General features: G+C 42.3%; 1 protein-coding gene across 1 annotated transcript in view; it reads right to left on the reverse strand.

Annotated features, from left to right (window-relative positions):
* Window positions 1–326: 326 nt before the first annotated feature.
* pappa2 (pappalysin 2) overlaps window positions 327–27,509 on the reverse strand; it is a 66,694-nt gene continuing 39,511 nt past the window's right edge. The window contains exons 16-27 of the mRNA XM_041948812.1: window positions 26,110–26,245; window positions 25,819–25,993; window positions 25,055–25,120; window positions 24,870–24,966; window positions 23,831–24,008; window positions 21,776–21,989; window positions 20,003–20,171; window positions 18,853–18,985; window positions 17,495–17,616; window positions 12,422–12,493; window positions 4,040–4,138; window positions 327–476 (exon numbers count right to left, since the gene is read on the reverse strand). Coding sequence (XP_041804746.1) covers window positions 327–476; window positions 4,040–4,138; window positions 12,422–12,493; window positions 17,495–17,616; window positions 18,853–18,985; window positions 20,003–20,171; window positions 21,776–21,989; window positions 23,831–24,008; window positions 24,870–24,966; window positions 25,055–25,120; window positions 25,819–25,993; window positions 26,110–26,245 — 1,611 coding nt within the window. The remainder of the gene's footprint in view (window positions 477–4,039; window positions 4,139–12,421; window positions 12,494–17,494; window positions 17,617–18,852; window positions 18,986–20,002; window positions 20,172–21,775; window positions 21,990–23,830; window positions 24,009–24,869; window positions 24,967–25,054; window positions 25,121–25,818; window positions 25,994–26,109; window positions 26,246–27,509) is intronic.

The raw sequence follows: 27,509 nt of genomic DNA on the forward strand, positions 1-27,509 counted from the left end.
CTTGAATCCATTTACAATAGTTATTCGTCCAATTATGATGACTTCATTTGTACAGGAGCGGGCTAACTGCTTTTAACCCCGTTTGAACTAAACCTCAGTGTTTTCTCACTTGGGCGAAATATCGTTTTCTGCTCTTACACCAATCCAGCAGTGAAGATATTTATGATAAAATAAAAACGGCCTTTTATTGTATGAAGTCTGACCTCAATCACATTCCTCGCATTACAAATGTTAAAAAATTGAATATTTTTTGTTTGTCTGTTGTGGTGTACAGTCTGTGGTTTGACTCTGTTAAACACAAGTTCAGCCTCTTTCATCCCTCCATCTTACTGCATTCCTCCTGCTCCTCCTGCTCCTCCTCCTCCTCCTCCTCCTCCTCCTCCTCGCAAGTGCTTGGCTTTGCTCTTATTCTCCTCAGCGTCCGGATCACGGCAAGTGCACTCATCCTGGTTGCAGTCCGCCCCAAACTGAATGACCTGACAGTAAACAAGCACAACGTTCAGCACTCTGCTTCCCAAAGCCGCTATAGATCTTTCAATCTGCGGCTGGATTCAAACAAAAACACAAAGACGTGACTTCTCAGGCCCGTCTGGTGCCGATGTCATCTTTGACGGATGACTAAACCGAGAGGACACACATTCCATTTGAGCGGTTTCCCTGTTTAAGGAAGCCTGAGATTATTCTTGTTGTCCTGTGCATATCTACGGCAGACGTTGGTGTAAGTAGGTGGAACAAAAGCCTAAAAAAGAGGGATGAAAAGCAGCGAGGTGAAAGGAAATATTACATCAGGATTTTCAGCAAAAGCAGAGTCACTGAAAAATGCACTAGTTGAGGAGGCTTCCCAATAGGGCTGTTACATTTCAACTGTAGCAGAGAGCACGACTTGGAATGGCAAAAACAGACAATAAAAAATAGATTTGCTTGAAGTGACCTAGCAGCTAGTGAACACTTTTGCCCCCACTTCTACAATGTGTTTGTGCTGAAAGGCAAGTAGCGCTTAGTAACCCGAGCGTGGTCTTAGTCGACTTGTTGTATTTCCTCACAGTTTCAAAAAGGTCTCCAACGGCCCCCTGGAGGCCGATAAAGGGCATGAAGTCAAATGGTTCAACGTGGCCCGCGAACGGCGAGAAACCTTGAGGGTCTTCGGGGGGGGGGGGGGAGGAGGGAGGAACGCACTGCCGCGGAGGTGAACGGATGAACACATGTTAAGAATCAACAACAAGAGGCTGCCAGCTCTTGTCTAGGAAGCGAGCCATCACCACAGGTTGCAAAATAAACTCTGGTGCCCCGCGAAGCAGTCTGTTGCAAGAAATGTAAACATTCGCTCCTGGAGAGAAGGAGTGAGAGGGAGATTGAGAGAAAGGAAGGGAGAAAGGAGAGTGGGAGGCAGAGGGCGAAAATAAGGATGACGGCAAGCGAGGCGAGAAGGAGAGTGGGAGGTAGCGGCTTGTCGGCCTTCGGCGCTGATTGCTCCCAGTTTTGGAGGGAGACGGGGTTGATGGCAGGGTAATAGTTTCACTGCGGGCTCTCAACAAGCTGCAGAAGGCCCAGCTTCACTTAAAATGCCAGCAGTCCCATTTAAGACGAATTGGCGCGGCCATTAAATGTTTCCTTAACAGCTTCATCTTGATTCATTGATGCAGGCGCGGAACAAGCCAAGCAATGCTCCACCTTTGATGCCGTCTAACAACCTTTGGAAGGAAAGGAAGGGCTTGTTTTTTTGCCTCATCCACAGAAACAAAAGCCAAGCCTTTTGGCTGTTTCTGAGTGTTCGGATTAGTTGCCTCCCCGCTGTTTACGGCAACATATTCATGAACAGAATTCGTGTGACAAGGAGAGGTTTCAAAGTGATGAATTGAACCTCGCGTGCGATCAAAACCAAATGTAAAGTCTAACTTTAAAAAAAAATCATGTCCTCATTGTCCTCCTTCTGTTCGCTCTTTGCTGCTTTTACTGCTTTGGCCCTTTGACGGACTACAACACAGACTCCAGTTAACAAATCAAAGGAAGATTGTGTGTTTCCATAGATGGTGTGGCAGCTCAGATCTTTTCTTCTGGAGCTTTTCCCTGTTGGCCAATGACTGAATCCCACCTGAATCATCTCTCATGTATCGCTCCTCCCTTGTCATCGCTGCAACTACCCCGTAAATAAAACCAATACTGCATGAGCTCCATAAAAAGGAGGCAGCTGGCCTCGTTAGACTGATCCAGACACAAATAGATATGAATATTGACTCAAATATTTGATGTAATTCAGATGCAGGTGGCTTATCCTGCCAGACACTGGAGCGATCTGTGAAGTGGCCATGTCAAAATAAGGTAAAAATCACACTCACCTCATCGTCATCTGCGTGTTTATGAAGTACTGAAAGTGTTGCAAATTGGCATGAAATATTCCAACACTCAAGGTTTTTCTTGTGTGGCAGCAGAGAGAATATGTGATGTGGGTCACGCTGTGTTAAAAACCTGTAATTTCCTACACCTGCACAAGTGGAGCCACATAGAACCGGAGAGTTCTGTAAACAAACCCGCCATCCACCGCTCTTCATCACCCCCCCCCCGCTCCATCGCTCTGCTGGAGCCGCGGTGGCAGTCAGGATGCTGACTCTCACGGCGGTTTAGTTCACTTCCTCGGAACGACCCCCGCTCGATGAGCTGCTGTTCTGCAGTGGCCGAGCAAACCACAGAGCGTCAGACACCTCGCCGCTCCCACCCTTGTACCCTCCACCTCCCCCCTTCCCCTGTAAAAGAGCAGTTAGTGGCAGTCTGGCAGCTCATTTATTATGATGGCAGCTACAGACTCGCTGAACTCCTTCTCCATTTAGGAAGGAGCTGCCGGTGAGTCATGGCGTGTTGCGGACATGAAGAAAACAGCCAAGGCTCGGCCAACTGTAGGCCATAGGAATTAATAGGCAGGGCCGCCTGAATGAGTGTCATGAATGTGTGGCTGTACAGTAGCCAAATAGGGTATAGTGGGGCGGGGGCTACTTCCCAAACATCCACATGGAAGAGACATTCTCATGAAAGCACAGAAAAATAGGGGAAAAAAAGACGTGTTTATGTAGAAGCAGTTGAGGGAATGAGTGGCCTGGTTTCCTCCACTGGCTGCTCATTATTATTCATACCATTCCTCTTAGCCTCCCAATATATACAGCAATCATTTAGAGAAATTAGTGTAATGTGATGCATTTGCATCTTGTAGTGAGCACGAACAAGCCATCACCAGGGAGAGTATGCTTGGATGGATAAACACACAGATATCCAACAATCCGTCAAACTGATTAGGCCTGCAATTAGATGTTTTCCTATTTTAAAATGCAATTAGGTTTTGGAGCTACATCACAGTGTAGAGCTGCGACACATCTCTAAAGATGCTTTAAGTCAAGTGTTTTTTTGGAGGACCACCATCATTCTTGTCAGCGGTGACAGTATAATGGAAGAACATCTCATCGGGTATATCATGACCACGGCTGAGTGTTGTCCGAGTGACATCCTGAACCCCGACTAGCTCCTTCTGCAGTGGAGCAATGGCTGAACATGAGAGGTGAGAAAGTGTATGGCAACACGGGGTGCTGAAAACCTGCTTATTTACCATTTGAGTGGAAAAGCTGGAGGGCACAAGTCTGCTCTGTTGTTTTAAGTACAGATGAGGGAGACTAAATAGGCGCAGTGGTTGACGGGAGAGAGGGGAAAAGTAGCAGGGATCTGTGTTTGTTTGCTTAGTAGAAGTCTCCTGCGCAGCGGCACAGCTCCTGTGCCAAAAGAGACGGATTTCTACTACTGTAAACAGGAAGAATCTGGCACTGAATCCAGCTTCAGCTTCTGAGCTCCATCTTGATTGAAAGATGTGAGCTTGGAACACTTTGCCACCTTTTAAACAAAGTGGGCAGTAATTGTAAGTTAAATCATATCTGTTAAAAGAATATCCCAAAAATATTTGTATTGTTAAAACAAAACCAGATGGAATAAAGGTGATGAAAATCAATCTTTCACTTCCTACGTAAATATGGCAGACAGGAGGAAATGTCTATTTGTGTACCTTTCTGGTGGAGAGGGTGGACGGGCAGCAGTCTCCTCCGTCATACTGGCAGTAGGCCCGGTTGTTGATGGTGTCACACCAGCCATCGCCTCCAAAAGGCTAGACACAAGTTATAAACAAGAAGCAGTGTTAATGTTTTCCCCAAAATGATAATTTTACCTCACACACAGCATGGAAGTCCGAGAAAAAAAATGACTCAGCATCTTCCCAGAAAACAGATTTTCAGTAAGTGGCAGACATTGTTATACAATTATGTTGTTTGGAACAAATGTCCGTGAAACGAATGAAAATAAACACTCGTGCAACACAATCCAAGTTGTACCTTGAGTCATACCAGACAGTCAGTTGCATGCTCATTGGCTGCTCTGACGGAGTTTACACAACAGGGCAGCCAATGAGAGAGGGCAACTTCTGTCCACTGAACAAGCCGGAGGCAGGTTTCACTTCAGTGCACAGACAGGCCTGCGCGATGTATTTAGCGAGTTCTCATGTACCGTCATTTTGTGTCGGGCACGCCAGAACTTCCCCAAGTAGGTGGAGTCAGTGTGGCGCACCGTCACATGCACCTGCTAAGCTGCTCCAACTATGGCCATGCCGATTGTGGAAGCAACACATAAAGAAAGCACGCCGCAGGTAAAGATGACCTCCTACATTAAAGATACTCAAATGTCACTTTAGCTGCTGACATAAGAATTTCTGTTAAAAATGCACAACTACAAATCATTTATTATTAGATGCATGATTTCTTTGCATGCCGCTGCTTGCTGTGGAGCACCTGATCCACTGCTACCAGGTGGCTTTTTCACTTTAGCATGCATGCAGGGGTAAACAAGCTCAGCCAATGTGAAGCAACGATGCTAATTTTGGGAATGTAGCGAAAGTCAGGGGTAAAGGATGCACGTGGCTGCCTAAGGTGCTAAGAAATCATGACATAGCCTGATGTTGGGTCTGAACTGCAGGTGATTAAAACACTGAATGTGCTGAGAAGGGGCAAGACCTGCTGCACGACTGTCTATTTTCATGGAGTGAAAATAGCTTCTTTTTGCAATCCCGCACAAACAATGTGACAAACTGATACAAAGATTCATTCAGTGTCATTAAGCGATCGCCTTCAGCTGACCCTCTATTTAAATTAGGATGGACAGAGTAGACAGACAGATGTCATTTGATGACCGTTCAGGTATGCTTCACCTTACTTAGATTTAGGACAATTCCTCAAACTGTTTTCTGCAACGTTCTGGCCAGTGCGAGAGTCCTTCTGCAGTGGCATTCAAATGTGTGGAATCTACACAGAATCTCAAACACGTCATGATGAAAGTCTTCTTAATGTTTTCGACTAAACCTTGAGGGCTTCCCTGAAGTGCCAGCAATATGAGAGTAAGTGGCGAGTGCCAAAGATACTTTTGGCCCTCTGCGATGGGCTGATGGAGTCGTTTCAAAGACTTCAGGTTCTACCTAACCTGCGCAGGGGGAGAGAGCAGCTGCTCAGAAGATTTCTGCAGTTTTCTCTTCACTTCAAAGAGCTCCCTACTTGACAAATCCCCCTGCCTTTCCCAACTAAACTGCCGTGGAATAAATAAATCTATTTAATCGTTCTGTTTCTGAGTAAATACTTTACCAGCAATTGCACCAGATGCCTCACCCAAATCACTACTAGTATGTAAATCTTTGAATTACCTTCATGGTCTTGGGCAGTCATGCATGATACTGACTTGCTTAGCCTGCTGTCAGTTTTATATGAATTTTACAGATTTCCAGAGCTGAGCTTTAATGTGGGTTTGACATACATGTCTTTCCTTACTGTGAAAATTAGCAGACCCCACACTTCGCCCGCATGAGGTTAATTGTGATGTCAGGGCTCATGTTGAGGTTAATTATTTACATTCCCCTCCAGACAGCACATACCTTACTCTGTAGAGAAATGCACAAAACCATGAAGAGTATTAAACCAGCTAGAGTTGGCCGCAAGCCTTAGTCCCCCATGGGTAATTGAAAGGTCAACTGGTTTGTGTACTAGCATTATACAGCAACTCCCTTCAAATCAGTGTAAAAGAGACATACAGAAGCAGCCAGCCCCACACCTCGCTAACATAAATATTGCAGCTCTTAGCATTGGCTATTTCTAGGGGATCATGTGCTGTCATCAGCACCAGCCAAGCTCTTCATCACAACATCATAAAACACAGATATGAATTCTCGCGAACACTCTTCTGTCAAGCAGCGATATATTCATTTTTTACTTCCTACCAAGTATCTGTATCATTCTTTTAATAGCAGGCATTTTATCATCTCCCCCCTCCTTCGCCCTGTTCGCCCCGCTTGCCCCGAGCTCTCTGAAAGCAGCTGGGGGAGCGAGAGCTTTGCCCTTTTCTCTCCTCCATGTGACCCGAAGTGTTTTTCCTCTTGATAGGAAAGACAGTTTGTGGAGTTCAAGGGAGGTCTGTGTATTGATGGTGGCTGTAGTTTGGATCTGGGGATTGCAAAACACAGTCCACCATGGTGTGCAGGCATTATGGGATATAAGCCATAGTGCTCGGCGCTTGGCTATTTTTGCATGCTCTGGAGAACAAAAATATTGAGAACTAGGTTAAAGCAAGAATGTACTGTGGTTAATGTGTTTATATGTGCACTATAGGAAGTATAGGTTACATGTAGTTGGTCGGCAATCTTATCCAATCTGATCTCATCACTTGCCATATTTTAAGTGCATTATAAGTTAATGTGTTATAGACTATTAGAAGCATGCCAAGTGGTGAAACCTGCAAAGTAAAGTGACACTGCCCCTTTCACAAATGTTTATATTTATGGTTGGAGCATTGGACTGGAGACAGTGAGAGGACAAGCTCTGCACAGATTTTGCTGTGTCTGAATCTTACAAATAGCCTGCTGGTTGTGGAAACCATCTCATTGAATGATTTGATTTTGTGCCGTTCCTTTCAGTTTTGGTCAGACTTTGGGTTTAATTATTTAGGGTGCAACGATGCACAGCAACATGTAGCAATCTTGGCTTTCATCCAGCTGCAACTTTTCCTGGGCCCGTATCATGCACATGCATGTAAAGCCTTAGAAATCTGGGTGGACAGGGCCAAGCAGTCAGCTTTCAGAAATCTAGCTGTTACCTGTGATTCTCCTTATCCTTTAACCTTCTGAGAGGAAACCAGGTTTCTGTTTACACGTCTAAGATATCATGTTACTGCCAAGTCTGTGAATAAACAGACTTAAGTGCACATAAACACATAATTGAAGGTCAGTGCCAACGTTTGCTGCTCGTACTTCCATATTAAAACATGATATGTCACCAGGTCACTTGTAAAACCCCCTTTTCCCAGAAGAAGCACTTCTAATGCTTGTTTTTCAGCATGGGCCCACTAAATGTCCCTGAGTCATCCTCCCAGTTCACACACAGTTAGGCGCTGTATTGGGTGTGTTCTACATTTCCACATGTGGACCACTGACAGGCGGTGAACCAGTGCCACTGAGTTTACAGACGGCCACTAATTCTGTGATATTAGCAGCGAGATATGGACTTTCTTCTCAATTGAGGTGAATCTTAAACCTCCTAAAGTGCATCAAGGTAAACAGCCATTCTGTTGTATGGAAATACAGTCCGGAAGATATCCCAACTGTATGAAAATTCAACAGCAGACTCATTACTTCACGCAACAACCACTGCACCAGTAGGTTGTTCTGAGCTATGAGGCAGTCAGTCCCAGTAGTTACCTCCTGAGGAAGAAGTCCAACTGCATGATTCAAGGGAGACCCCGCAGAGGACTCAGGACATGCTGGAGAGATAATATTCATTGAATAGCCGGCAAACACAGCGAGATTCCCCCGAAACCACTGTAAGATGTGGCCGGGACAACACACATTTTGCCTCCTCTGTTTAGTCTGTTGCCACCGTAAATTGAACCCACATAAGTAACTGAGAGTGGATGGATAGTTAGCTGGGGATGAATTCACTGAGGTGAGTCATGTTAAAACGAAATGAATGCTGTTAGGAAACAGCAGGAAATTGCACCAGTGGCAAGATGTTTTATATATATATAACATAAAACATGTCTATTTAATAACAGTCTCTACTATATACAAACTACAAAACTTCAAACCACTAATTGGTGCGACACTAGCTTCATATAACAGCAAAGTTTTAGCGAGTAGACAATGGGGACACGGGGATGTCGGGGAAGTTAAGAAAGTCTCTGTGGAGAGACCTGTGTTTTTCCTCCTTCTGGACTTTAATTCCACTTACTGTGAATCATAAATTATTCTGCTGTCCAACAATAAGGGCTGTCTGTTGTAGAGACTTGTTTGTTTAATTTACTTTGGTTGTTTGTTTGTTTTTTTATCTTCAATTAAGCAACTACAGCATGTGTGTCAGATACATTAGCCAAAATAGAGCCATGCATAGCAAAAAATACAAATATTTTGCTATAGTCTTAATGTTTTGCAGCAGGCGTTGACAGATTGTTGAGTTCACTTTTGGTCCACTTTGTCTTCAACTAATTTCATCTTTCATTTAAAGCTAAACACATTTGAGCCAGTGGAGAACATAAGTTGTCATATGTGTTGCAGAGGTTAAAGTCACAAATGGTTTGTTTGTGTGTATCTGGCCTCATGCAGCCTCATCTAAACTATGAAACTTCTGGTTACTCGTTTCAGGTTGCAAAGCTACTCCACAGAGTTTTCTGATGTGATCAGGGAAATTAACACAGCGTCCACCTGGCAAATGGTTAAAATAGATTAATTCTATCCTCCTTACCTAAATGCCTCACATTAAGCGATGCAGGAGTCAATGTGTTTAATTGGCTTGCTGTTACACACTCGGATCACATTCTTTGTCTTTATTGGTCCAGCAAACATTTCAATCATGCTGAGAGCATTCTGAGAACATGTGAAGACATTTCTAGAAAGACACAGCAGGTATTTTGTCTCTGATGTAAGTCTTGCTGTGACTAAATAGTAAAGCTTGGCAGCAGCACAGGGGCTACTGCCAGGCTGAGGCAATTGATAAGATGCCTGAGCTGACTATGACACTAATTGTCAATCGGGTTTTAAGAAAGAACGGAAAGAGCAGCAGTGTAAGAGAAAGAGGGGGAGCAATGGCATCTGGATGAGATCTGGCATAGAGCATATGCAGCACATGTGGTCTGGTATAATTTACAATGTTGTCATGGAGGAGCGGGTTATAAGCAACTGTTTTGCCTAGCAACATTCACGGGAAGGTGGAAAGGGAAAATGTAGTGCTGGCAGGTAGGAAGAATATTTTAATACCGTGAGACATCAACAGTTTATGTGTTCCATCGGTAGTTCCAGCCTTTTCTGAACCCAACAGATGAATGCCAAATAAAAACTATCTGGGTTTATGATTTTAGATGATTTAGGGTCACTGCTAAAATATTACTGAGCAGAGATGGATGTTAAGTTGCAGATTAAACCAATTTCATTATAATACAAACTACAGCACACAACATACGATGAAACCCAAAGTCTAAAGTCCAGCTACAGTGGCCTCTAGAGGCCATAATATATACCGTATAGGTATCATAGAGTTGTATTATAATATATAAGTACAATTGCTTTATTTTACCCCACAATATGAAGGTTGATGGAGCGGACCAGATACTGACCCTTTTGCTATTAGTTGTGGTGATCAGAGGAATGAGGAGTTTATCTTGAAGGTGCTCCAGAAAACTCATGGCAATCTGTCAGTTAGGTTTGATATTATTTGTGTACGAATGGAAGTTTTGGCCTGACGGTGGCAACAGTTTTTCAACTAGTCAGAGGTGACACAGAACAACTGAAGTCAAGAAGGTGAAAGTTCATTGTTAGTGTTGGAAATAGTAGTGTGACAAAATAATTATAACTCAAGGTCCACTTACTAGCTTTTTTTCTGAAGCTTTTAATATAATTTCAGTTGTCGTTGAGATGGCTCCCTTGTCCAAAGAATATCTTTGAACAGAGGTGGGCATGATCCCCCCCTCATACACCAACACGTCATCACGTGGCCAGTTTCATACTGAGGCTATGCAATGATAATTGTGCAAACCCTAGCTGATGAAGACTGTGAGATGTAGTTGAACGCTCTGGAAAAAAGCTAATAAGTGGACCTTGAGTCAAGATTATTTTGTTGAAACAGAATTCATCCTTGGGAACCATTAATATCAACAGGCTACAATAGAAATCCCCCCTAGAAACAGTTCTGTTTAGGGGTTATGCTGTAGCTAGGGAGGATACGCAGGCAAACTCCATAACTGTAGCTTACGCTTCACCATAGCTAACGTGCAACTCAAAAATGTCACAACAGGGTTACAGAAGCTGTGGAGATAACATGTGAGGACTGCAAAAACAGCCTGGGCTGCTTCTGCTCAGTGTCTCGGTACAGACTGTTGACTGTGAAGAAAATATGATGCATTAAAAGAAGCTCAGTAATCTTCTTTTCAGTGACACAGAGACACAGCCATTGCACGGCAGCTGTCACCAATGTAGTGGCGAGATGAGGTGAATACCTCATACACCTGGAAGTCACTCCAGGTGTATGAGGTATGCGCATAAGCCACCGTGGTTAAAGCACAAAGTAAATGAAAGAATCACTGTGAGGAATAAGTTCATCACAAGAGGGAGTGATGAAGTGAGTGGAGCACATACATCTGTCTCGTCTTGTGTTATGTATAAACCCAGCTTTAGTCTTGGACGCATTGTCATGAACCAAGTTGTGTTTTGTGAACAAACCCATTCCAAGTGATCCTCCTGTAAATATCCTTATATAATATAATATAATAAGTATAATAACCTGGTTGGTAGTTGAAGATTCAAATATTTTTGTTTTGGACCAAAGTGACTGATTGAACTATACTGTCATTCTCTAACCCTCCCACCAACAGGACAGAACTGGAGTATCATCAGTGTAACTAAAAGCTGTCGAAAGGATCAATATCATATAATATCAGTGATTCAGTGATGAAACTTTAGATCTAGTTTTGTCATCTTTTAAAATTAAGACTGAAGTGAAAGTTTTCATCTTAAAAAGTGCATCAGACTTCACAGGCTGTAGATTGTGTCCCGTCTTTCTTTGTTCTGCTTGTTTGTGCTTTGCTCAGTGGGTGAACGACATCTAACAAGGAATAATGCATCACTTTCATTCACACTTAATAGCAACAAATGGCAACTTGGCCTTATTTTGTCTTGCTACTACTTTTCTCATATGGCCTGAAAGAGTCAAAGATGTACCCCTGCATTGACAACACGAAAAAACTGACTACTAAAAGTATCCATCTCTTTTTTTTCCAATAACAATCTATTGTCTCTGAAAATGCATGTAAATTCACAAGAGATTTGACTGTGTTACCTTGTCACTATACTTGTTATTCTGCTCTCTTTGTAAAACCATTAGAGTTCCAGCACACACTAGGTAGTCTTTTTTTAAAGTAAGCAGAGAGATTTAAAACCTTTTGTCAGCCTACAGAATTAATCTAAATCTAACATAATCCAGTGATTAATTTATTTTTCCCTTATCAGATAATCCATTAGGCTTGGCAGGCACAACACTTGGCAATGCCAGGACCCCTGGAAAAAAAAAAAAAAAGCTTCTTTGGACAGATTTGAAAAGAATTCTTGTAAAGTTTGAAGTGTGAGAATATCAATTTCTGCCTAAGATTTGTCATCATGAAATGTGAAGCACATTGCACACTGGCTCTGGTATCTTGGGTAGCGATGACAACAGGGATACAGCATGTTTTGCTTCGTGTTTAATGTTATTGGAAAGGTCTGGCTAGGACAGTAAATTTAATGCGGTTATGCCCAGAAATGGTGTAATTGTTTTAAGGATTAAGTATTCCCTATCTCAACATTAATAAAATATCTTTGATAATAACAGGATGAAAGCCAAACTGAGATCCTCCTGACCTTGAGGCTTTAAAGGCACACATAAGCACATACTAGACATGTTATGTAAGAACAGAACTACACTTTCACCGAATGTTTGTGAGAACAGAGGCACCAGTTGGGTAAGCAAGAGGTATCAAACACTATGTTCACAAAGCGCCTTGGTGCTCAGTTCCACTAAGTGAAACTCATGCTGTCAGCTTGAATGGACACCAAAGGACGACTGTGTGTCATGGAAACCACCAGAAGTATGGTACAAAAGGTACATGCAGTAACAGCCACTTTGAACTTAGTTTTCTCCTCTCGCCGCAATAAAAACATCAGACCTGTGAAATATGGAAGAAAAAATCTAAACTCTCAGCTGCAGTAAAAGCATTTTCTAGTCCTTGGACAGATACAGTAACGGTCATGACTAAAATAGACATTCAGAGACTGCTATCTGGATAAAAAGGATCTGCACATGTATTTGATGTAGGACTGCTCGGCTGTTTGGACTCTTACCTCGCATGACTGGATGCAATGGATGTGTTGAGGGTCAGGGTACCACTTCATCATCCCTGTGCAGACTATGCTCTGGAAAATGAGCACATGAGGACAATGGTTGAGCAACGCAGTCACAGGAAATGGATAACAACTGTGTTTGCCATGGAAAACAATAGTACACTCACTCACAACAGCAGTTTTATGGGAGTTCTTGTATGCGTGAGGCTCCAGTGTAATACTAGCTGAGGTAGAAGCACTGATTTAAATTGAACATCCATTAAAAAGCCATAGTGTAGATAAATGATAATGCCAATCTCCTTGTGAAGAACATCAGTGAGTTTCCAAATTAAGATTAAAATATCAAGCCACCAAGCCATCCATTTTGCTGTCTCTTCAAAAGGTGCTCCCTATGAGTGCTGATTAACAGAGGATAGAAGACATATTTGCTCTCTGATTAAGATACATGAACTGACAGTGAAACATATTTTAGTCAACTTTTAAAGTTGTACATAATTTGAGGCAAACCTTATGGTGAGATTGGTTCGCCAAATCCTCCTCCACAAGGTACTGGTGGCTCAGATCTAAGGAGGCTATCTCTGGGAGCATGACTGCTAAACTAATGTCATGGCAATATGTCTATTGGATTATTATAGAATATTGTGTGAGAAGTTTCAAACATTTTGGTCTGATGGTGTGCAGGAGTATTATAAATGGTTAGTGTTCATCCTCTTGGGAGAATAAATGTGCTTGGAAAATGTACACTGTAAACACCGAAAAGAAGGTCAGGGAGATCACCAAAAAGACAAATTCTCAAGAACCATGAATATCTGAGGTTCATGGGAACCTGGGTATTATTACTTTCAGTATCCTGACACAAGAGGTAACATCATATTGTGGAAATGGAAAGGAGACGACGTAAAATCTAACTTGTATATGCATACAACTAATACCCCATGTATGCTTTTACTTTTAATGACAAAACAATGAGTTATAGCATGGACTAAATACAGTTATGGTACCTTTTTGCCAGTGATCCACTAGCACTTGGCCTCCCTTACCATGAACTGTTATATAAAAATGAGCATGACTACATCTTGCACTCATTCTGATTGCAGACCGTGCAGATATCCTATTGTTTTCATGGACATATGCAGTACATTATGACAATTTCAAGCTTTTGCTGCCTTCCGCAGTGTTTGTTATGCATGAAAACCTTGTGATGGAAGAATAATAATTGTTTTATACAACTTAAGTGGATGCAAAACTCAGAATCGTGTGGTGAAATCCGGGTGAGGTTGTGGTCTTCTGTCATTTATTTGACCCTGGGAATTTACAAGGTGGTTAGCAGATAGCTGATTGACTAACAAATATGGACGGAGAAAGTGGATCCTCCCCTGTGATTTCCTGTGCAGCCTGACCCAGCGAGGGAGACCTGATTCTGAAGCATTTGAGATAACACAATGCCTTGAAATCACAAGGCAGTGTCAGAGATATGGCGCAAGTAACAAGACCTGTATCCAACTATTTGACCTTGGCAAGGGTGGATTAACTGGCTGGCTGGCTGGCTCACTGACCACCCAAAATGAAGGCGAAAATGGAACAGTGTTTGCGACAGCGCTAACGTAGAAGCGATTCCTGAGATGTGATATTGGGTAACATGACCCACCTTTAAAGCAAAACAACAGCACTCTCACTCCAACCCGGGATCTGACATTCCTCCCAGTTTGTTCATGGTGACTTGTATACACTGTGTGTGTTTCCTAAAAGGCTTGACGTCAGCTGGAACCTTTACTCCTGCTATCTGCCTGTGATTTCCAGTAATGCAACAAAACTTGAATGATAACGAACACACACACACTCACACACACATTGTGTTGTGTGATGGTAAGTGATTAGCTGGTGCAGCTGGGAATTAAAAATGTTTTTTCTAGAAAATTTTAAAAGATACTGCCTTGCCAATGATTCGGTCAAACATCTGATTTGAAACACATTTGTTCATATTCTGATGAATTCAGACATCTCAGCTGCAATCTGACAGAGAGATTTATTTTTTAAGCCATTCTCAGTTACTCAAGGAGACTTTTGAAGCCATTTGAGCTCATTTCTATTACAAAATAAATTTAGCAATTTTTGTTTTTGTTTCGACGCTAACTGAAATGCGTCCATTTTAAAAAGGGGGTTTGGTTTCATGGACATTTGAAAATATTACTTAAACTGGAAAGGTATTGTTTTTTTAAACGCTAACAGTAATAATTGCAATTTTCTGATGTCTGAACAGACAATGAGACAGATCACTTCAGTCGACTCAACTGAACACGACACCTAAATCCAGACAAGAGTAATCACTGTTCCCTATTAGAAAAAGCTGCAAAATGAACCCTAACTGACCGAATTTATTGTACAAAACACCCAAAAAGATTATTTGAGAGCATGAATCTATAGGGATACTCTGTGTTGCAGCCAATAAGCATGTAGCTTATTTCAACTTGAACTAAATTGAAAGTCAAAGCACAAACTATTTGTATTTCTCTCCATCCATCCATCCATTATCTATACACCGCTGAATCCTTTGCAGGGTCACGGGGGGGCTGGAGCCTATCCCAGCCGTCTCTCGGGCGAAGGCAGGGGACACCCTGGGCAGGTCGCCAGCCTACCACAGGGCTACATATACAGACAAACAACCACACGCTCATTCACACCTACGGACAATTTAGAGTTATCAATTAACCTAAGCATGTTTTTGGACTGTGGGAGGAAGCCGGAGAACCCGGTGAGAACCCACGCTGCACAGGGAGTGTATTTCTCTCCCTAGTGTCCTATTGTCAATCAGGGCATGGCAACCTAATTTCCTCCTCCCCCCGACTCACCTACACACCTGCTGCCAATCCACCCATCAACTACACCTGCAGCCTGCAGTATATAAACCCAGGCTTTCACTCTACTGTTGGGCAGCTGACAGCTTGCTGCAGTTTCCGCGTACTGTCTTTGTATCTAGCTAATCCTATTTTACCTGTGCTTCAGGTCCGTTGTCTCCTGCCTCCCTGTTTTCCTGCTCCCTCCTGATCCTTGTTTGTCTCCAGTGTTTTTCCTGAGGATTCCAGCCACTGCCGCTGTCTGCCTCTGATCAACAATTCACAATCCAGCCAGCCCCGCTCCACCGCTAACAAACTTTAGAACAAATTGCCTTTAGTTGAACTTTTACATGGTCTCTGAGTCTGAGATGTACTTTGGGTCCTGAATTATTACCTTAAACTTAACACCAAACTTGAAAAGTTTCCCAATCAAGCAAAGACCGAAAAGCCACAGTCTGGAGATTTGAGGTGGCACTTAAAGACAAAAGTGGTGAGAGGTATAAATATTTATTCTGAAGCTAACAGGTAGCTTAAAAAAAGTGAGGAGGTGTGAATCCTGTTGCAAATATGTAGGCAGCAAATGTTCTTTTATTTTTGTGTGTGTGGACTATCTTAGTCTCAAACTGTATGAACTTTGTTTTTTAGCGAAGGTGAGTCAGTCTGGAGCAGTAGCTCAGTGGATGATCCATGCTGTTGTTCAGACCACCAGATGTTGGGATGCATTATTCATTCTGATGGGTGTTTTTGTGTAAAAAATATCGGCGCTGTTTGTCGGCGGATCGGCTTTCACGGCGCCCTGGACTGGTCGCATGGCAGCAGGCGAGCAAAACAACAACTGTTTTCAAAACCTGCCAAGAGTTCCCAAATAGTAGCAAAACCACAATCCCTTTAAACCAATCAAGCTATCTCACTTATCACCACATCGTGCCTCATCATGCAACATGAGACTGCAACAGGTGCATCCAGCTCTGCCGGCTGATCTGTACAGCGCCCCTCCTCTAAGCTCTGGATTTAACTGAACTGGATCAAAGGCACTTTGATTAGAAGCATGTGGCTACATTTATATATTCATTATCAGTTTGTGAATAAAACTGGTGGTTGACAAATATGGATTTTTCAAAACTGACTCAATTGTGCGTAAGCTGCCAATAGCAGATATTATGAATCTTAAGATATCCAATATCAGAACAATAGTCATGCCAAAATTCCGCACTCGGAAAAATTGTCCGAAGCATTTAGAACATGATGGGATGGAAACATTTTAAAGGCATAGTCGTCCAAGGTTGAAATTTAAGGGAGTGCTCTACTGATTTTATACGTGAAAGTCAATTTATTAGTCACAGGGAGTACTGCTCAGCCTGTGAAAACTGTTCCAGAAAGTCACATGTGAGGAAATTACTCAAGTGGCATCACATGAGCAGTCTCAGGTTGGGCTTGGGCACAACAAATCTTTCACTGAAACCTGCTTTATGAACACAGGATTGAAAAATTAGCCCGGCGAGGCAGGGCTTGATGAAAGACACCTTTTGGGTTGCATTATGGGAAAGATCCAGTGTTTTTGGTTTTTGGAGCTTGGGCCATACTAAGATGATAATTGATCATTCTTTTTTTTTTTTACTAGTCTCTCTCAAGTCTCCAAATGAATGGAAATGCAATAACAAATCACTTGAGTTGAAAACTTAGTGCGAAGAGAAAACAGTGGTTGTCTGGGAGACAGTGGATGAGTCTAAAAACCTACAGCATGGCTGTGAAAATGGTCAGCAGCTACGTAAAGTACATATAACACCAGTATGAACCTTTAAAGCAGGGTGGGGCAGGTGTCATACCAGGTTTTCAGACAAACAGCTTTTGAGCTGAGTGTGTGGAAGAGACCAGAAGATTTGTTGTTACAGCGTCTGTCTCCTGCCTGTATATGTGTGACAATGTTACTTGAGAGACTGTAACAGAAAACAGTGCCCTTGGTTGGCTGCTGTTTTTACTTTGCAATTTGTGGAATTAAGGTGTGTTGTAAGTAGTGTTTAGTTTTGCTAAAATTGTTCTTGTTAAATAAAAGTTTTGCTTAAATGTCAGTGTATATATAGAGCATATTATCATCCATAAGTTATAGACAAGATGACTTGTTTCAGTCATTTACTATTTGATAAGTGATGGTACAGAAATGACCTTAAGTGAACTGAAATAGAATCAGTGGAGACAAAACAAACTGAGGTAACGTGATGTCTCTCCTCAGGTGTCTCACCTGGACTTTAGTGGGAAGCATCCAGTGCTTTAAAGAGTCAGCTGTAGTGCCATTGGGCAGGACCACAGGGTCGCGCAGATCCATGTCCAGAGCAACAATGCATGTTGCGTAGCAAACAGCACCTGCAAGGAAAAGGAAGGAAAAAAAAAACAAAAAACACTTATCTCTAACCCTCATTAACATCTGGTGAATTCATTCATATTTAAATCGAGCAAAAAACAGACCACATAACTTAAGACCATGCTGTCATCTGTCATCTGTGGTCTGGACTCTTGGTCACCATCACCGTAGGAGGGCTTCTACTGCGTGTGTGTGTGTGTGTGTGTCTGTTAGATTCAAGTTACTTCTACCATGTCAGTATAGCTCTCCATAACACATTTTTTGTCTGCTTGCTGCTACGTGTCATGATTTATGTTTCACTTTGACGCTGCCAAACTACTATCGCGTTTACTGCTCAAGAAACATGAAATGCATAAATGCAAAGTGCTCGAGCATGCACTTCATTTAACACTGTAGAAAAAGTTTCAAAACTTCATTCAGTACATATATAAATGTAGTATAATAAATTATAGTAAATTATAATTTTCAAACATGTACATTGAATTACTCTGCAAAAGCTGCATAATCCTCCAAGTTGGTATTTTTACAATAGAATAATTAGATTATTTTGATTTGCATCTGGTTCCACATCTGCATCAGTATAAACACAATGGGATTTGCGTACCAGGTGGAATAGCGCTGTGGTGTAACTGGCTACTTACGCTTGGTATCTGACTATGCCCCAATTCAGCCTCTCACTCTTCATGTATACTCTTTTGTCAGCTGGAAGATTATCATGGTTGGGTCAATAAGACATGACTGTTGACACTTTAGTCTTAAATAAATCAAGTCTGATTTTAAAGATCAGACTGTGTGAGAGCCGGTTTGAGATGGCCATCCAAATGGTGCTGTGATATGTTCAGCATTTCTTGTGAGAAACAGGTAATGCTAAACATATGCTAATATAATCTACTCCAAAAAACACCATTTTCAGATTTATTTTATTTTATTTTTTTATCCACCATCTACACGTGAATCTGGACTGGGTTACTTTATACAGTGTGAGCTGCTCAATGACTCAAATCTAACTTAATGAATACCAACAAAAAACGAGGAATGTGTGTGAGAAGAGGAGAAAAAGTGCTGACAAGAAGATGCTCTACCACCATGACTGCTGTGGTGGAGCATGTGTCTGTTCAGTTGAGTAGTGTGTAACCAGACAAGCCAAAGACCAGGCGGGCTACTGTGTATGGCTTTATTTTGTTTGACAGAAGGGTTTATTCGATTATGCTCGCATCCCTTAAAAGGGTTAAACTCACCGACATCGCTGCCCTGGTCACAGCTATACTCTACAGAGTTGAGATTAGAAGGAGGGGAACATGATCCCTGAATCTTGGAGCACATAGTGAACTCTGTAGTCCATTCACCATCCTTAGTGCAGCGAATCTCACTCTGGAAACAAACACAGATAATAAAATTCATTGCGGTCATCAAGAGACTATGTGCGGTCTACACATCTGCTGCACTGTCTTCACACAAGTCCAGGGAAACAGTCAGTTTAGTTCCAGCCATAATTTAGTCGTCTATTTTTAGACTTGTTTTACGCTGTTGAGATGTTTGATGGATAGATGCAAAGCTCCCTACACAGGCGGGCTTCGAAAGATAAGTCAGTCGTGAAATGAATAAATGAAATTCATATGAAAAAGCCTCTAAATGCCTTCGTCTCAATCGTTCTAGCACACATACTAAATGTGGCTTCAATAAAAACATGGCGCCCAGAAATTCAAAGGGTCGGTCTCTAAAGACTTTATAAAAATATTATATTGCAGAAATAGTTTGACCATTTCATTGTCCACACTTGGGAAACTTGGTGGAAGTGCTTGTTTTTTATACATTTACAATGGGGGCCATTGTGGAGGCTTCATTTACACCGCTCGATAATCCCAAAAATGATTCCTTTTGAAGTTTGGAGAAAAACACAGCAGCAGTGCAGCGACATGCTCATGACAAGGTGTCAGCGATGCATGACTGCAGCTAAAACCACAGCTACTGTGCAAAATGCAGAGTTCAATTTAGACTAGCTCTGCATCATGTGACAGTGGCTAGAGCGGGTCCTCCACTAATCAGAAAGTCACTGGTTTGATCCCTGGCCCCTCCAGCCTGCATGACGTTGGTGTGTGTTTGAAATGGGTGAGCACAGACATATAGCACTTTGGATAGAAAGCACTGTATCACTGCTGATTAGGTCGGCATCCTGCCGTCAGTGTGTGTGTGAATGGGTGAATGTTGCACGTGTTCTCTGCTTTTGAGTGGTCGGTAGACCCCAAAAGGGCTGTATGAATACAGTCCAATGACCATTTACAGTATGTCTAACCCTATCCAAGTGATCTAAAACTGACTTGATGGTCACATGACTGTGTTGATAATAATGAGGCCAAGGGAATAAAAGGACAGCTGTTAAAATCTTACATTTCCTGTTGCCTCTGGGCACTTCAGGGTGCACAGGGTGTCATAGTACAGGCCATTGGTGCAGGTATACATGCCCTGGAACACATCAGGCAGGGCTGGGCAGGATATCGGCTCACAGTTAGTTTCTTCCCACTGTCCCCCCTCCAGGCACTCCAACTTGAAGTACTTCCTAGAGAAAACAGGAGCAAATGAATGTATCTCTCGGTGACTCGGCAACACAAGGTTTTTCAGAGTTCAAGCTACATTGGTTTTCACTTGCAACCAATAATGGGCAAAAAACTGGTGTTATGTGGCCAGAGCTGGGACAGTTTTCATTTCCTATAGGTGGCAGCTAGTTCACGCTCAGTTCTCAGTTGTTTTTTCATTCTAAACATAAAGCTGTACATTCGTACCAGACGATGCTTCACAGATATGATCAGCCTGACGGCAGTTCATGGTGGCTGAATCGCTGTTGCGTTGTGTCATTCCGTAACAAAGAGCAGCAAAGTGGACATTTGCTGATTAAAACCGGGTGCTTTGAGGTTTATTATAATAACTCCCTCTAGAACCACATGTACTCTATACCCCTGCTCACCTTCTCTATTGTCCCATTTTACTTTTACTGTTTCAATAACAAAAGACACACTGCGCACAGAGGACTGCCCAGTATACAGTCAAAACGATCTCCAGTGTGGTGCACGTAGTGTGTAAATGCAACAGCATGTGTTACAATATAACTTTATGTGGGTACATGTGTCAAAGGTAAGAGTAAAAAGCCTGTTTAAAGCACTTTAATAGCTGCTGCTGTTCACTTTCACATGTTGGACTAATAAAGCATCAGGGGTTATGAAGACGTTTAAACATATGTTTGAGAAAGCTTAACTCATAAAGATGCCCAGTTGCAAATGGATCTTGACACTGTATTGGACATTTTAATGTGATACAAAACTAAAATGTGTATATCTTTACCAGCCTTTCATGACGGTAAAAGTCAGCTTGTTAGATATTTGATATATTGGATTTTAATCACAATTCAAGACAATACAAAGAGCGAAAGATTGCATTATTATAAATATATGGTACATGAACACAACAGAGACATGAGTGAAGAGAGATGACACAACGTAAAGCAGGATGTAAACTTACCCCAGAGGCTGTCTCCTCCTATTAGAAAACCCTCATCTCATTAACAACATGCGAGCTGTGTTCAGTAATGAGCAGTTACCCAATGAACACAATTGGCAATGCAATGACGAGGCCCAGTTAGCAGCGGTACATGTTTTATTGGACCCTAATGTGAGCTTGTTCCGAAACAGAATATCCGTTTACACATGATGGACTGAAAAACTCCTCTTTAAACTGTGCCCATCGATATTTAAAACATTGCCCCTGGGGCCTGGGTGTTCATGTGATGCATCGTTATACTGTTGCATAAAATATCAAAATCAAAGATCCTAATTTTATTAATTAAGCAGTGCGTAATGGGACTCTTGTAAAATAAAGGAAAAGAAGGAATTTCCTCCATTACGCAGGCAGGCATGTGTGATAAAACACTGCATTTACTTTGGACTGCTGTCTACGCAGACTTACTAGTATTTAGAGGCATTCCACAACCCACAATATGTGATTATGTTTATGTCCTCGTCTGTAAAAAGAAATGCCTGAAATCATTAATCTCATTGATCATTTAAGGTGTCTTTGCCCTATCATGGATAATTCAAGGTACATATATTTTTCATGTGAGTGATTCTAGTATAAACAGTTCCTCACTCCAAACTCTTCAAAAACACGTACCTTGGTGTCTTCTTTTTGAGGCTCCCCATAACATAGAAGCCTGGGTTGCATTTGAAGCGGCAGACAGAACCGACATCGTGCCCTGAGGCCAGGCAGTCTGCTGTTAGCAGCTTGGCATCGGGTACGCTTGGAACCTCCGGACACTCGATCTTGCAGTAGGCCTCTGGGAGAGACCACAGGCCGTCCTCCAAACACACCAACCTGTCGCTGTCGCCTGAGCGGGGGGGGGGGTTCAGTTCAACAGAGTTCAGAGTATAGCTGGACAGAGAAAAGGACCTAACCTAACACGACTGTGTAATGCAGAAAAATATACTCAGTGAACACCTGTATGATTCTAAACCTGCGTTAACTCATACTAATGCATTGAATTTGTGTCCTACTGCACCTGGAGCGAGCAAGGTTGTTATGTTTTGTAAGAACCACAGCATCTGCCTTACAGTATCGAATGATGAGGTTAATGACCATCAGAAATCAGACAGAGTAACCTCAGGAAAGCTAGGACAGTTGTTGTTGTTGCCTGAATGAAACTGCAGATTGTATGTGGCACTATTTTTCTTCAGACTGTAAAACATTTGCTGCACACTGACCACTGTGACCACAGCAATGTTTGAGACTTTATAACCTTCAATAATAAATATAAATCTGAAGTTTGCAAATATTAGCTAACTGTTGTTGCTTCTTGCTAAAGTCACACGGCCTTGCTTTAAAACATATATTTGTAAGATTTATATGTTCTGCACTACATAAGTAGTGGCTGTCTTGTACAGTAAAGAGGAGGAGACTATAGCTTCAGTGTACGTTTTCTATGCCTGTAAGGCCCCATATGAAGCGTTGGTATGTGTGGAGAATCATAACACCCTAAACCTTTCACAATTTTTAATGGGTCTATAAAATGTAATGAATCTTTACCATGGCATCACATTTTTTTATAAGCTATTTAAACCCTGTGCTGGTGTTGTGATTTTCAAAATCCATTACAGCTGTACTGGTGCACACTGAATATGTTCCTGTGAACTACACAGTGTGCTTTCACTGAGTAATGCATGATGGCCTCCAAACATTTTTCACTCAACCAAAAGCCACAAATAGAATTATTTCTGCATAATCTGTATTTAGATCATGAATACATGGGTCCTACCGCTGACTCTACTGCAACATTTGAGCATTGGCTGAGGCTTTCCAACCACAAACACAAGTGCGTGGACATCACGCTTGTTCCATCTAATCACTTCAAGAAGCATCTACGACATTACGTAACTAAAAAGGCTTAATGCTTTTTAACTTTTGTATCTAACTATGCATTTGTGCGTGTGTAGTGGTACTCCTAATTGTGGGTGCCACAGGCAATATTTGTTCTGACTCATTATGATGCAAGTGGTGTTTTTAAGAACACTGTGGACATTAGAGTAGAGGGGAGTGTGTGTGTGTGTGTAACAGGAATATGCCATGTAAATGTTTCTATCAGTGTTCATCCTGAATTTTAATAGCTGTAATCCACATTAACATTTTAACGGCCGCAAAGCTGCAAAGCAGAAGAAGCCTCGCTGAGAGAAGACATGGCTGTGATTTTGTAAATGGCAATTCCAGTGTGATTTTATTGCAACAAAGCAGATTAGTTCCCCTTGTCCTCGCTGTTTTTTCAAACTAATTAGTTTTAAACACTGTCTGTAACTACAACAGGATGCGCCCTGTAAAAAACAGGCCTCCAAATTTAAACAGTAATTGTGTAAAATCAAGGTTTAATGTCCATTTCATTTTATGGACTGCAGCTAGTGACAGCATCCTGCTGTGGTTGGTCTGTTTACTTGACTGAGCTGGAACTGTGGGTCGTCGCAGAGGACTTTAGTTATTGATTAAAATGTATATTTTATTGAGAAAATGATGTCTTTGCATGGTTAGCCTGATAGTGGTGCTATGAAGTGTGACCATGTATTTCATTGTTAGTACTTTGTTCATGATTCACTGATGTTTCACAAAGAATATGCAAACAATAGACAAGACTAGGCTAGAACAGGCAGACTAGAATAGAACAAAATAGACAAATCCACGACTTACCTTGCAGTATAGCAGGCGATCCACAGGTGAAGGAGCATTGTTTGCCAAAGGTGGTTCCCCAGGGGCAACTGAAGATGGCATGGTAGACGTAAGACTGATCAGGCAGGCCGCAGTCTACAGGCTGACAGCTAACCACACGATCCCATGAGCCATGGAAGCACTCCAGATGTGTTTCTCTCTGCAAGAAGAAAGAGAATAGGAGTGACAGGGAAAGTGAATTTTGCTGGATAAATTGGAAAGGGTGAAGTATCAAATGTAGAGGATGCTGCGAGTAGATGAATTTAAGCAGGACTGACTTTTTGCCAACAATCTGGACAGGCATCACACAATAACACACATCCCATAAACAAAAACATGATTATACAGAAAAACACACATCTTACTAATCGGTATACTGCGATCACTCAACTCTTCTTTATAGTTGATTATTAAAAATGTAGCCACAAATATGCAGTCTGAAGAATTGCATATGATACTGTGCTAGGACCTTAAGAATCAATCTAATAAGGTATTAGGATTTCCTTGCTGATTTCCATCCCTAAATTCAAGTGATTTTGTTGATTTGTGCCCTATTATATGTCTGAGTTTATAACTTTACCCACATGATTCCTAAAATTCTGACTGCTTTATGTTGCCAGTTTCTCCTTTGACATGCAGTGTCATCTGTGAGCACCCTAATACATAAAATCTGCCTGGTTTCCCTCATCACTCATAGGGGACATAACTGAATTAGCCCAGTTTCTGGAGGCAAAAGAGAACATAACCACAAATGTTGAGTGAGTAAAACAAAACACAATGTTATAAATAGTGGAACATATGATTATCGTGCTACTCTAGAATTTGTTGGAAGGAAATACTGTCTATCTCACGAGACTGCCCCTCTTACATCTCTGTTCAATCTCAACACCCACCCAATCAGTACAAAATGTCTAACAAGTCTGTCTTGCATTGTATCAATGGATAAGTGGAGGATAGCTTAATATTGAAAGGAGACAGTGTTATTTCAACAGTGCAACACATAGCACAGTATTCAGTTTACCTGGTGGGGTGGCGCTCCCCTGCCGTTGACGACAGTGACACTGAAACCACGGTGACACTGAACAGAGCAGTGAGAGGCCTCCCCTCCTCCTGTACACCTACAGAGACACACTGATATATAGATAGTTCTTTTGTTTTCTGTTTCAGCTCTCTGATTGGCCAGTGTTTCATTCCAAATGGGCCTACCTGACAGAAGCGTGCTCTAACTGAGGCGGACTGCAGCTGTCCATCTGACACGGCTGCCGCAGACAGCTATTGCAGGAATGGAGGGAGGGAGGGGGAGGGAGAAGGAGAGGGATGAGAGGCAGGGAGAGACAGAGCAAGCAGCTACGAGGTCCACACTGATCACTCTTTCTGGGTAAGCAAATTCAGTCAGATTAAAAGGGATACTTCAAGATTGTTTGAGGCTGCTATTTTTGGGAATTTACCTGTTATAGTAACAGATCAGGAAAAATAGCACACCATCATGTGGATTTGACAAATGCTTTGCACAAAAATACCAAGACTGAACATTAATCCCTTAAACATGCTTACTTTGAAAGAAATGCAATGTTGGCGCCAGGTTTTGACAAGGAAGAAGAATGTGTGGAATAAAGAGGACAATATTCTGCTTCCTCGATTTTCAACCTGTTTAAATCTTGAGTCTGGAACAGTGTTCCAGCGCAATGCTAAATACTGGAGTGGAGTCCTGAAGCCAACAATCTAAAAGATACACAGAAACAAGTCTGTTTTTCTGTTTAATGTGTCAAACTCCCAAACACTTGACATATTCCTCTATGTTTTAACTTGGATTCAAATGTTTTCTTTGCATAATGAGAACATCGAGCGTACAGACTTTTCAAGCACCGTATGGAACAGTAACTGAAAAGCTGTGCATGTATGTGTGTGAAAGGATGTGTGAGTGTGTGTTAAGTAGGTAGTTGTGGGAGAGCCCACCCTCTGATGCGCACCCGGTCAGGGCGAAGGTGCTGAAGTGGCAGGAGGTCCTCAGGGCCACGCCTCCCACTGCCACAGATGGGGAGGAGAAGAGGAGTATAACAGAGGCCGTGATGAAGAAGGGCTGAGAGAGGTCGTGGGTCACGTTCACCACCAACGGGTTCCGATGGCATGAGAGGTCATGTGTGCCTGGGTAGATGGAAGGGTTTCCTTTAGCCTCTAACCCTGTGGTCTGTCTTCATCATATGGTATTACCTTATCTTGCTTTTAAAACAAATACGTCCAAATAAACACAAGCAAAGTACCTAATGAGTGGTTCTTGCCAGTAGTATCAGACAGGAGGATGGTGGCTGTCCTCCGACATTGCTCCCCAGACCACGACCCATCTGAAGCCAGGTACACCATCACAGAGGCTGCCACCCCAGGATGGACAAATCCCACCTGGATCAATAATAAATCAAATCATTTCAAAGATGGAAAGACACAAAGAAACAAAAATACATCTGATACTATAGCAAGTAAGCAAGCACTAGTGTGAGAATAGTATGTTGGCCACTATGAATCTAAATGTCTTGCATTACACTGTCAGCTTGCAATCAAACTGTTGATGAACAGTAAATTGAGAAGACTGATGTGTGGGTTAGATTCCTGGCCCAGCTTGATTGCGCTTTCCAATGAGCACAATGGCTCACTGTTCGGAAGCCAGCTAAGGGTGCTTTTGCTTGTCCTTGTTGCAGCTCCTTCTGGCTGGTCAGTCGCCTGCACAGTGAGGGGTGGACTTGGCAGGATGGTGTGAAACTCTTGTGGAGCTCCTTGTGGCAGGTGAAAAGCAGCTGATAGCGATAGCACATGCCAGTCTGAAGACCTCCGCAGGAGTGAGCAATGACAAGACTCGGCCATTACAAATCAGTTAAAGAGGGAATCACACCATACCATACCATAGGAAGAGCGTGAGGTGGGTGCTGTAACCAATGCATGTGCTTGTACTGCAGAGCAGGGAAGGTAATAGTGTTATGACTGAAATCCAATGCAACTAGCGTGATTCCAAGTTGACCCTGGCCTCTTTTCTCTGTGGCGGAACTTTTCACAGCCACCTGTCAAGCCTACAGCCTGTGAGTGCTTCATACTCGAAAGGTAGATTTTGGGTAGAGTATCACTTTAAAGAAATTTTAAAGGCCTTTTAGAAAATGGGAAAGGGCTTCCAAATGAAGAAGTAGAACTGTTAAATGAGACGGACGCCTTTCAGAGAGCTGGCAGAGATGGATATGATAGACTCTTTTCAGATAGAGCGAGGTAGATATTTAAGGCGAGGGAGGCCTTTCACGGACAAAAAGAACACTTCAAGGAAAAAGAGGTGTTTCAGGGAGAGCTGGCAGACATGGATGTTATCATGAAGGCTTTTCAGACGGTGAAAAAGTCTTTAGGGATAAGGCTTCCTTCCGGAGAGGTTGCATAGATGTGCTTGATAAAGACAGCGTAAAAGAAGCACTGGATGGAAAGATGAGTCATTCAACAAAGAAGTGGAAATGATGAGAGAGAGAGAGAGAGAGAGAGAGAGAGAGAGAGAGAGAGAGAGAGAGAGAGAGAATGAATGAGTATGTGCAAGGAAGGAAAGAGGCAGGCTCATGAGTGTAAAGGACCCTGTAATCCAGCACATGACAAACAAAGTTGTGAAGCTATCAGTCAAATCAACAGCTAGCCTACG

Source organism: Chelmon rostratus, chromosome 12 (genome assembly GCF_017976325.1).
Source record: "Chelmon rostratus isolate fCheRos1 chromosome 12, fCheRos1.pri, whole genome shotgun sequence".
Lineage (NCBI taxonomy): Eukaryota > Metazoa > Chordata > Actinopteri > Chaetodontiformes > Chaetodontidae > Chelmon > Chelmon rostratus.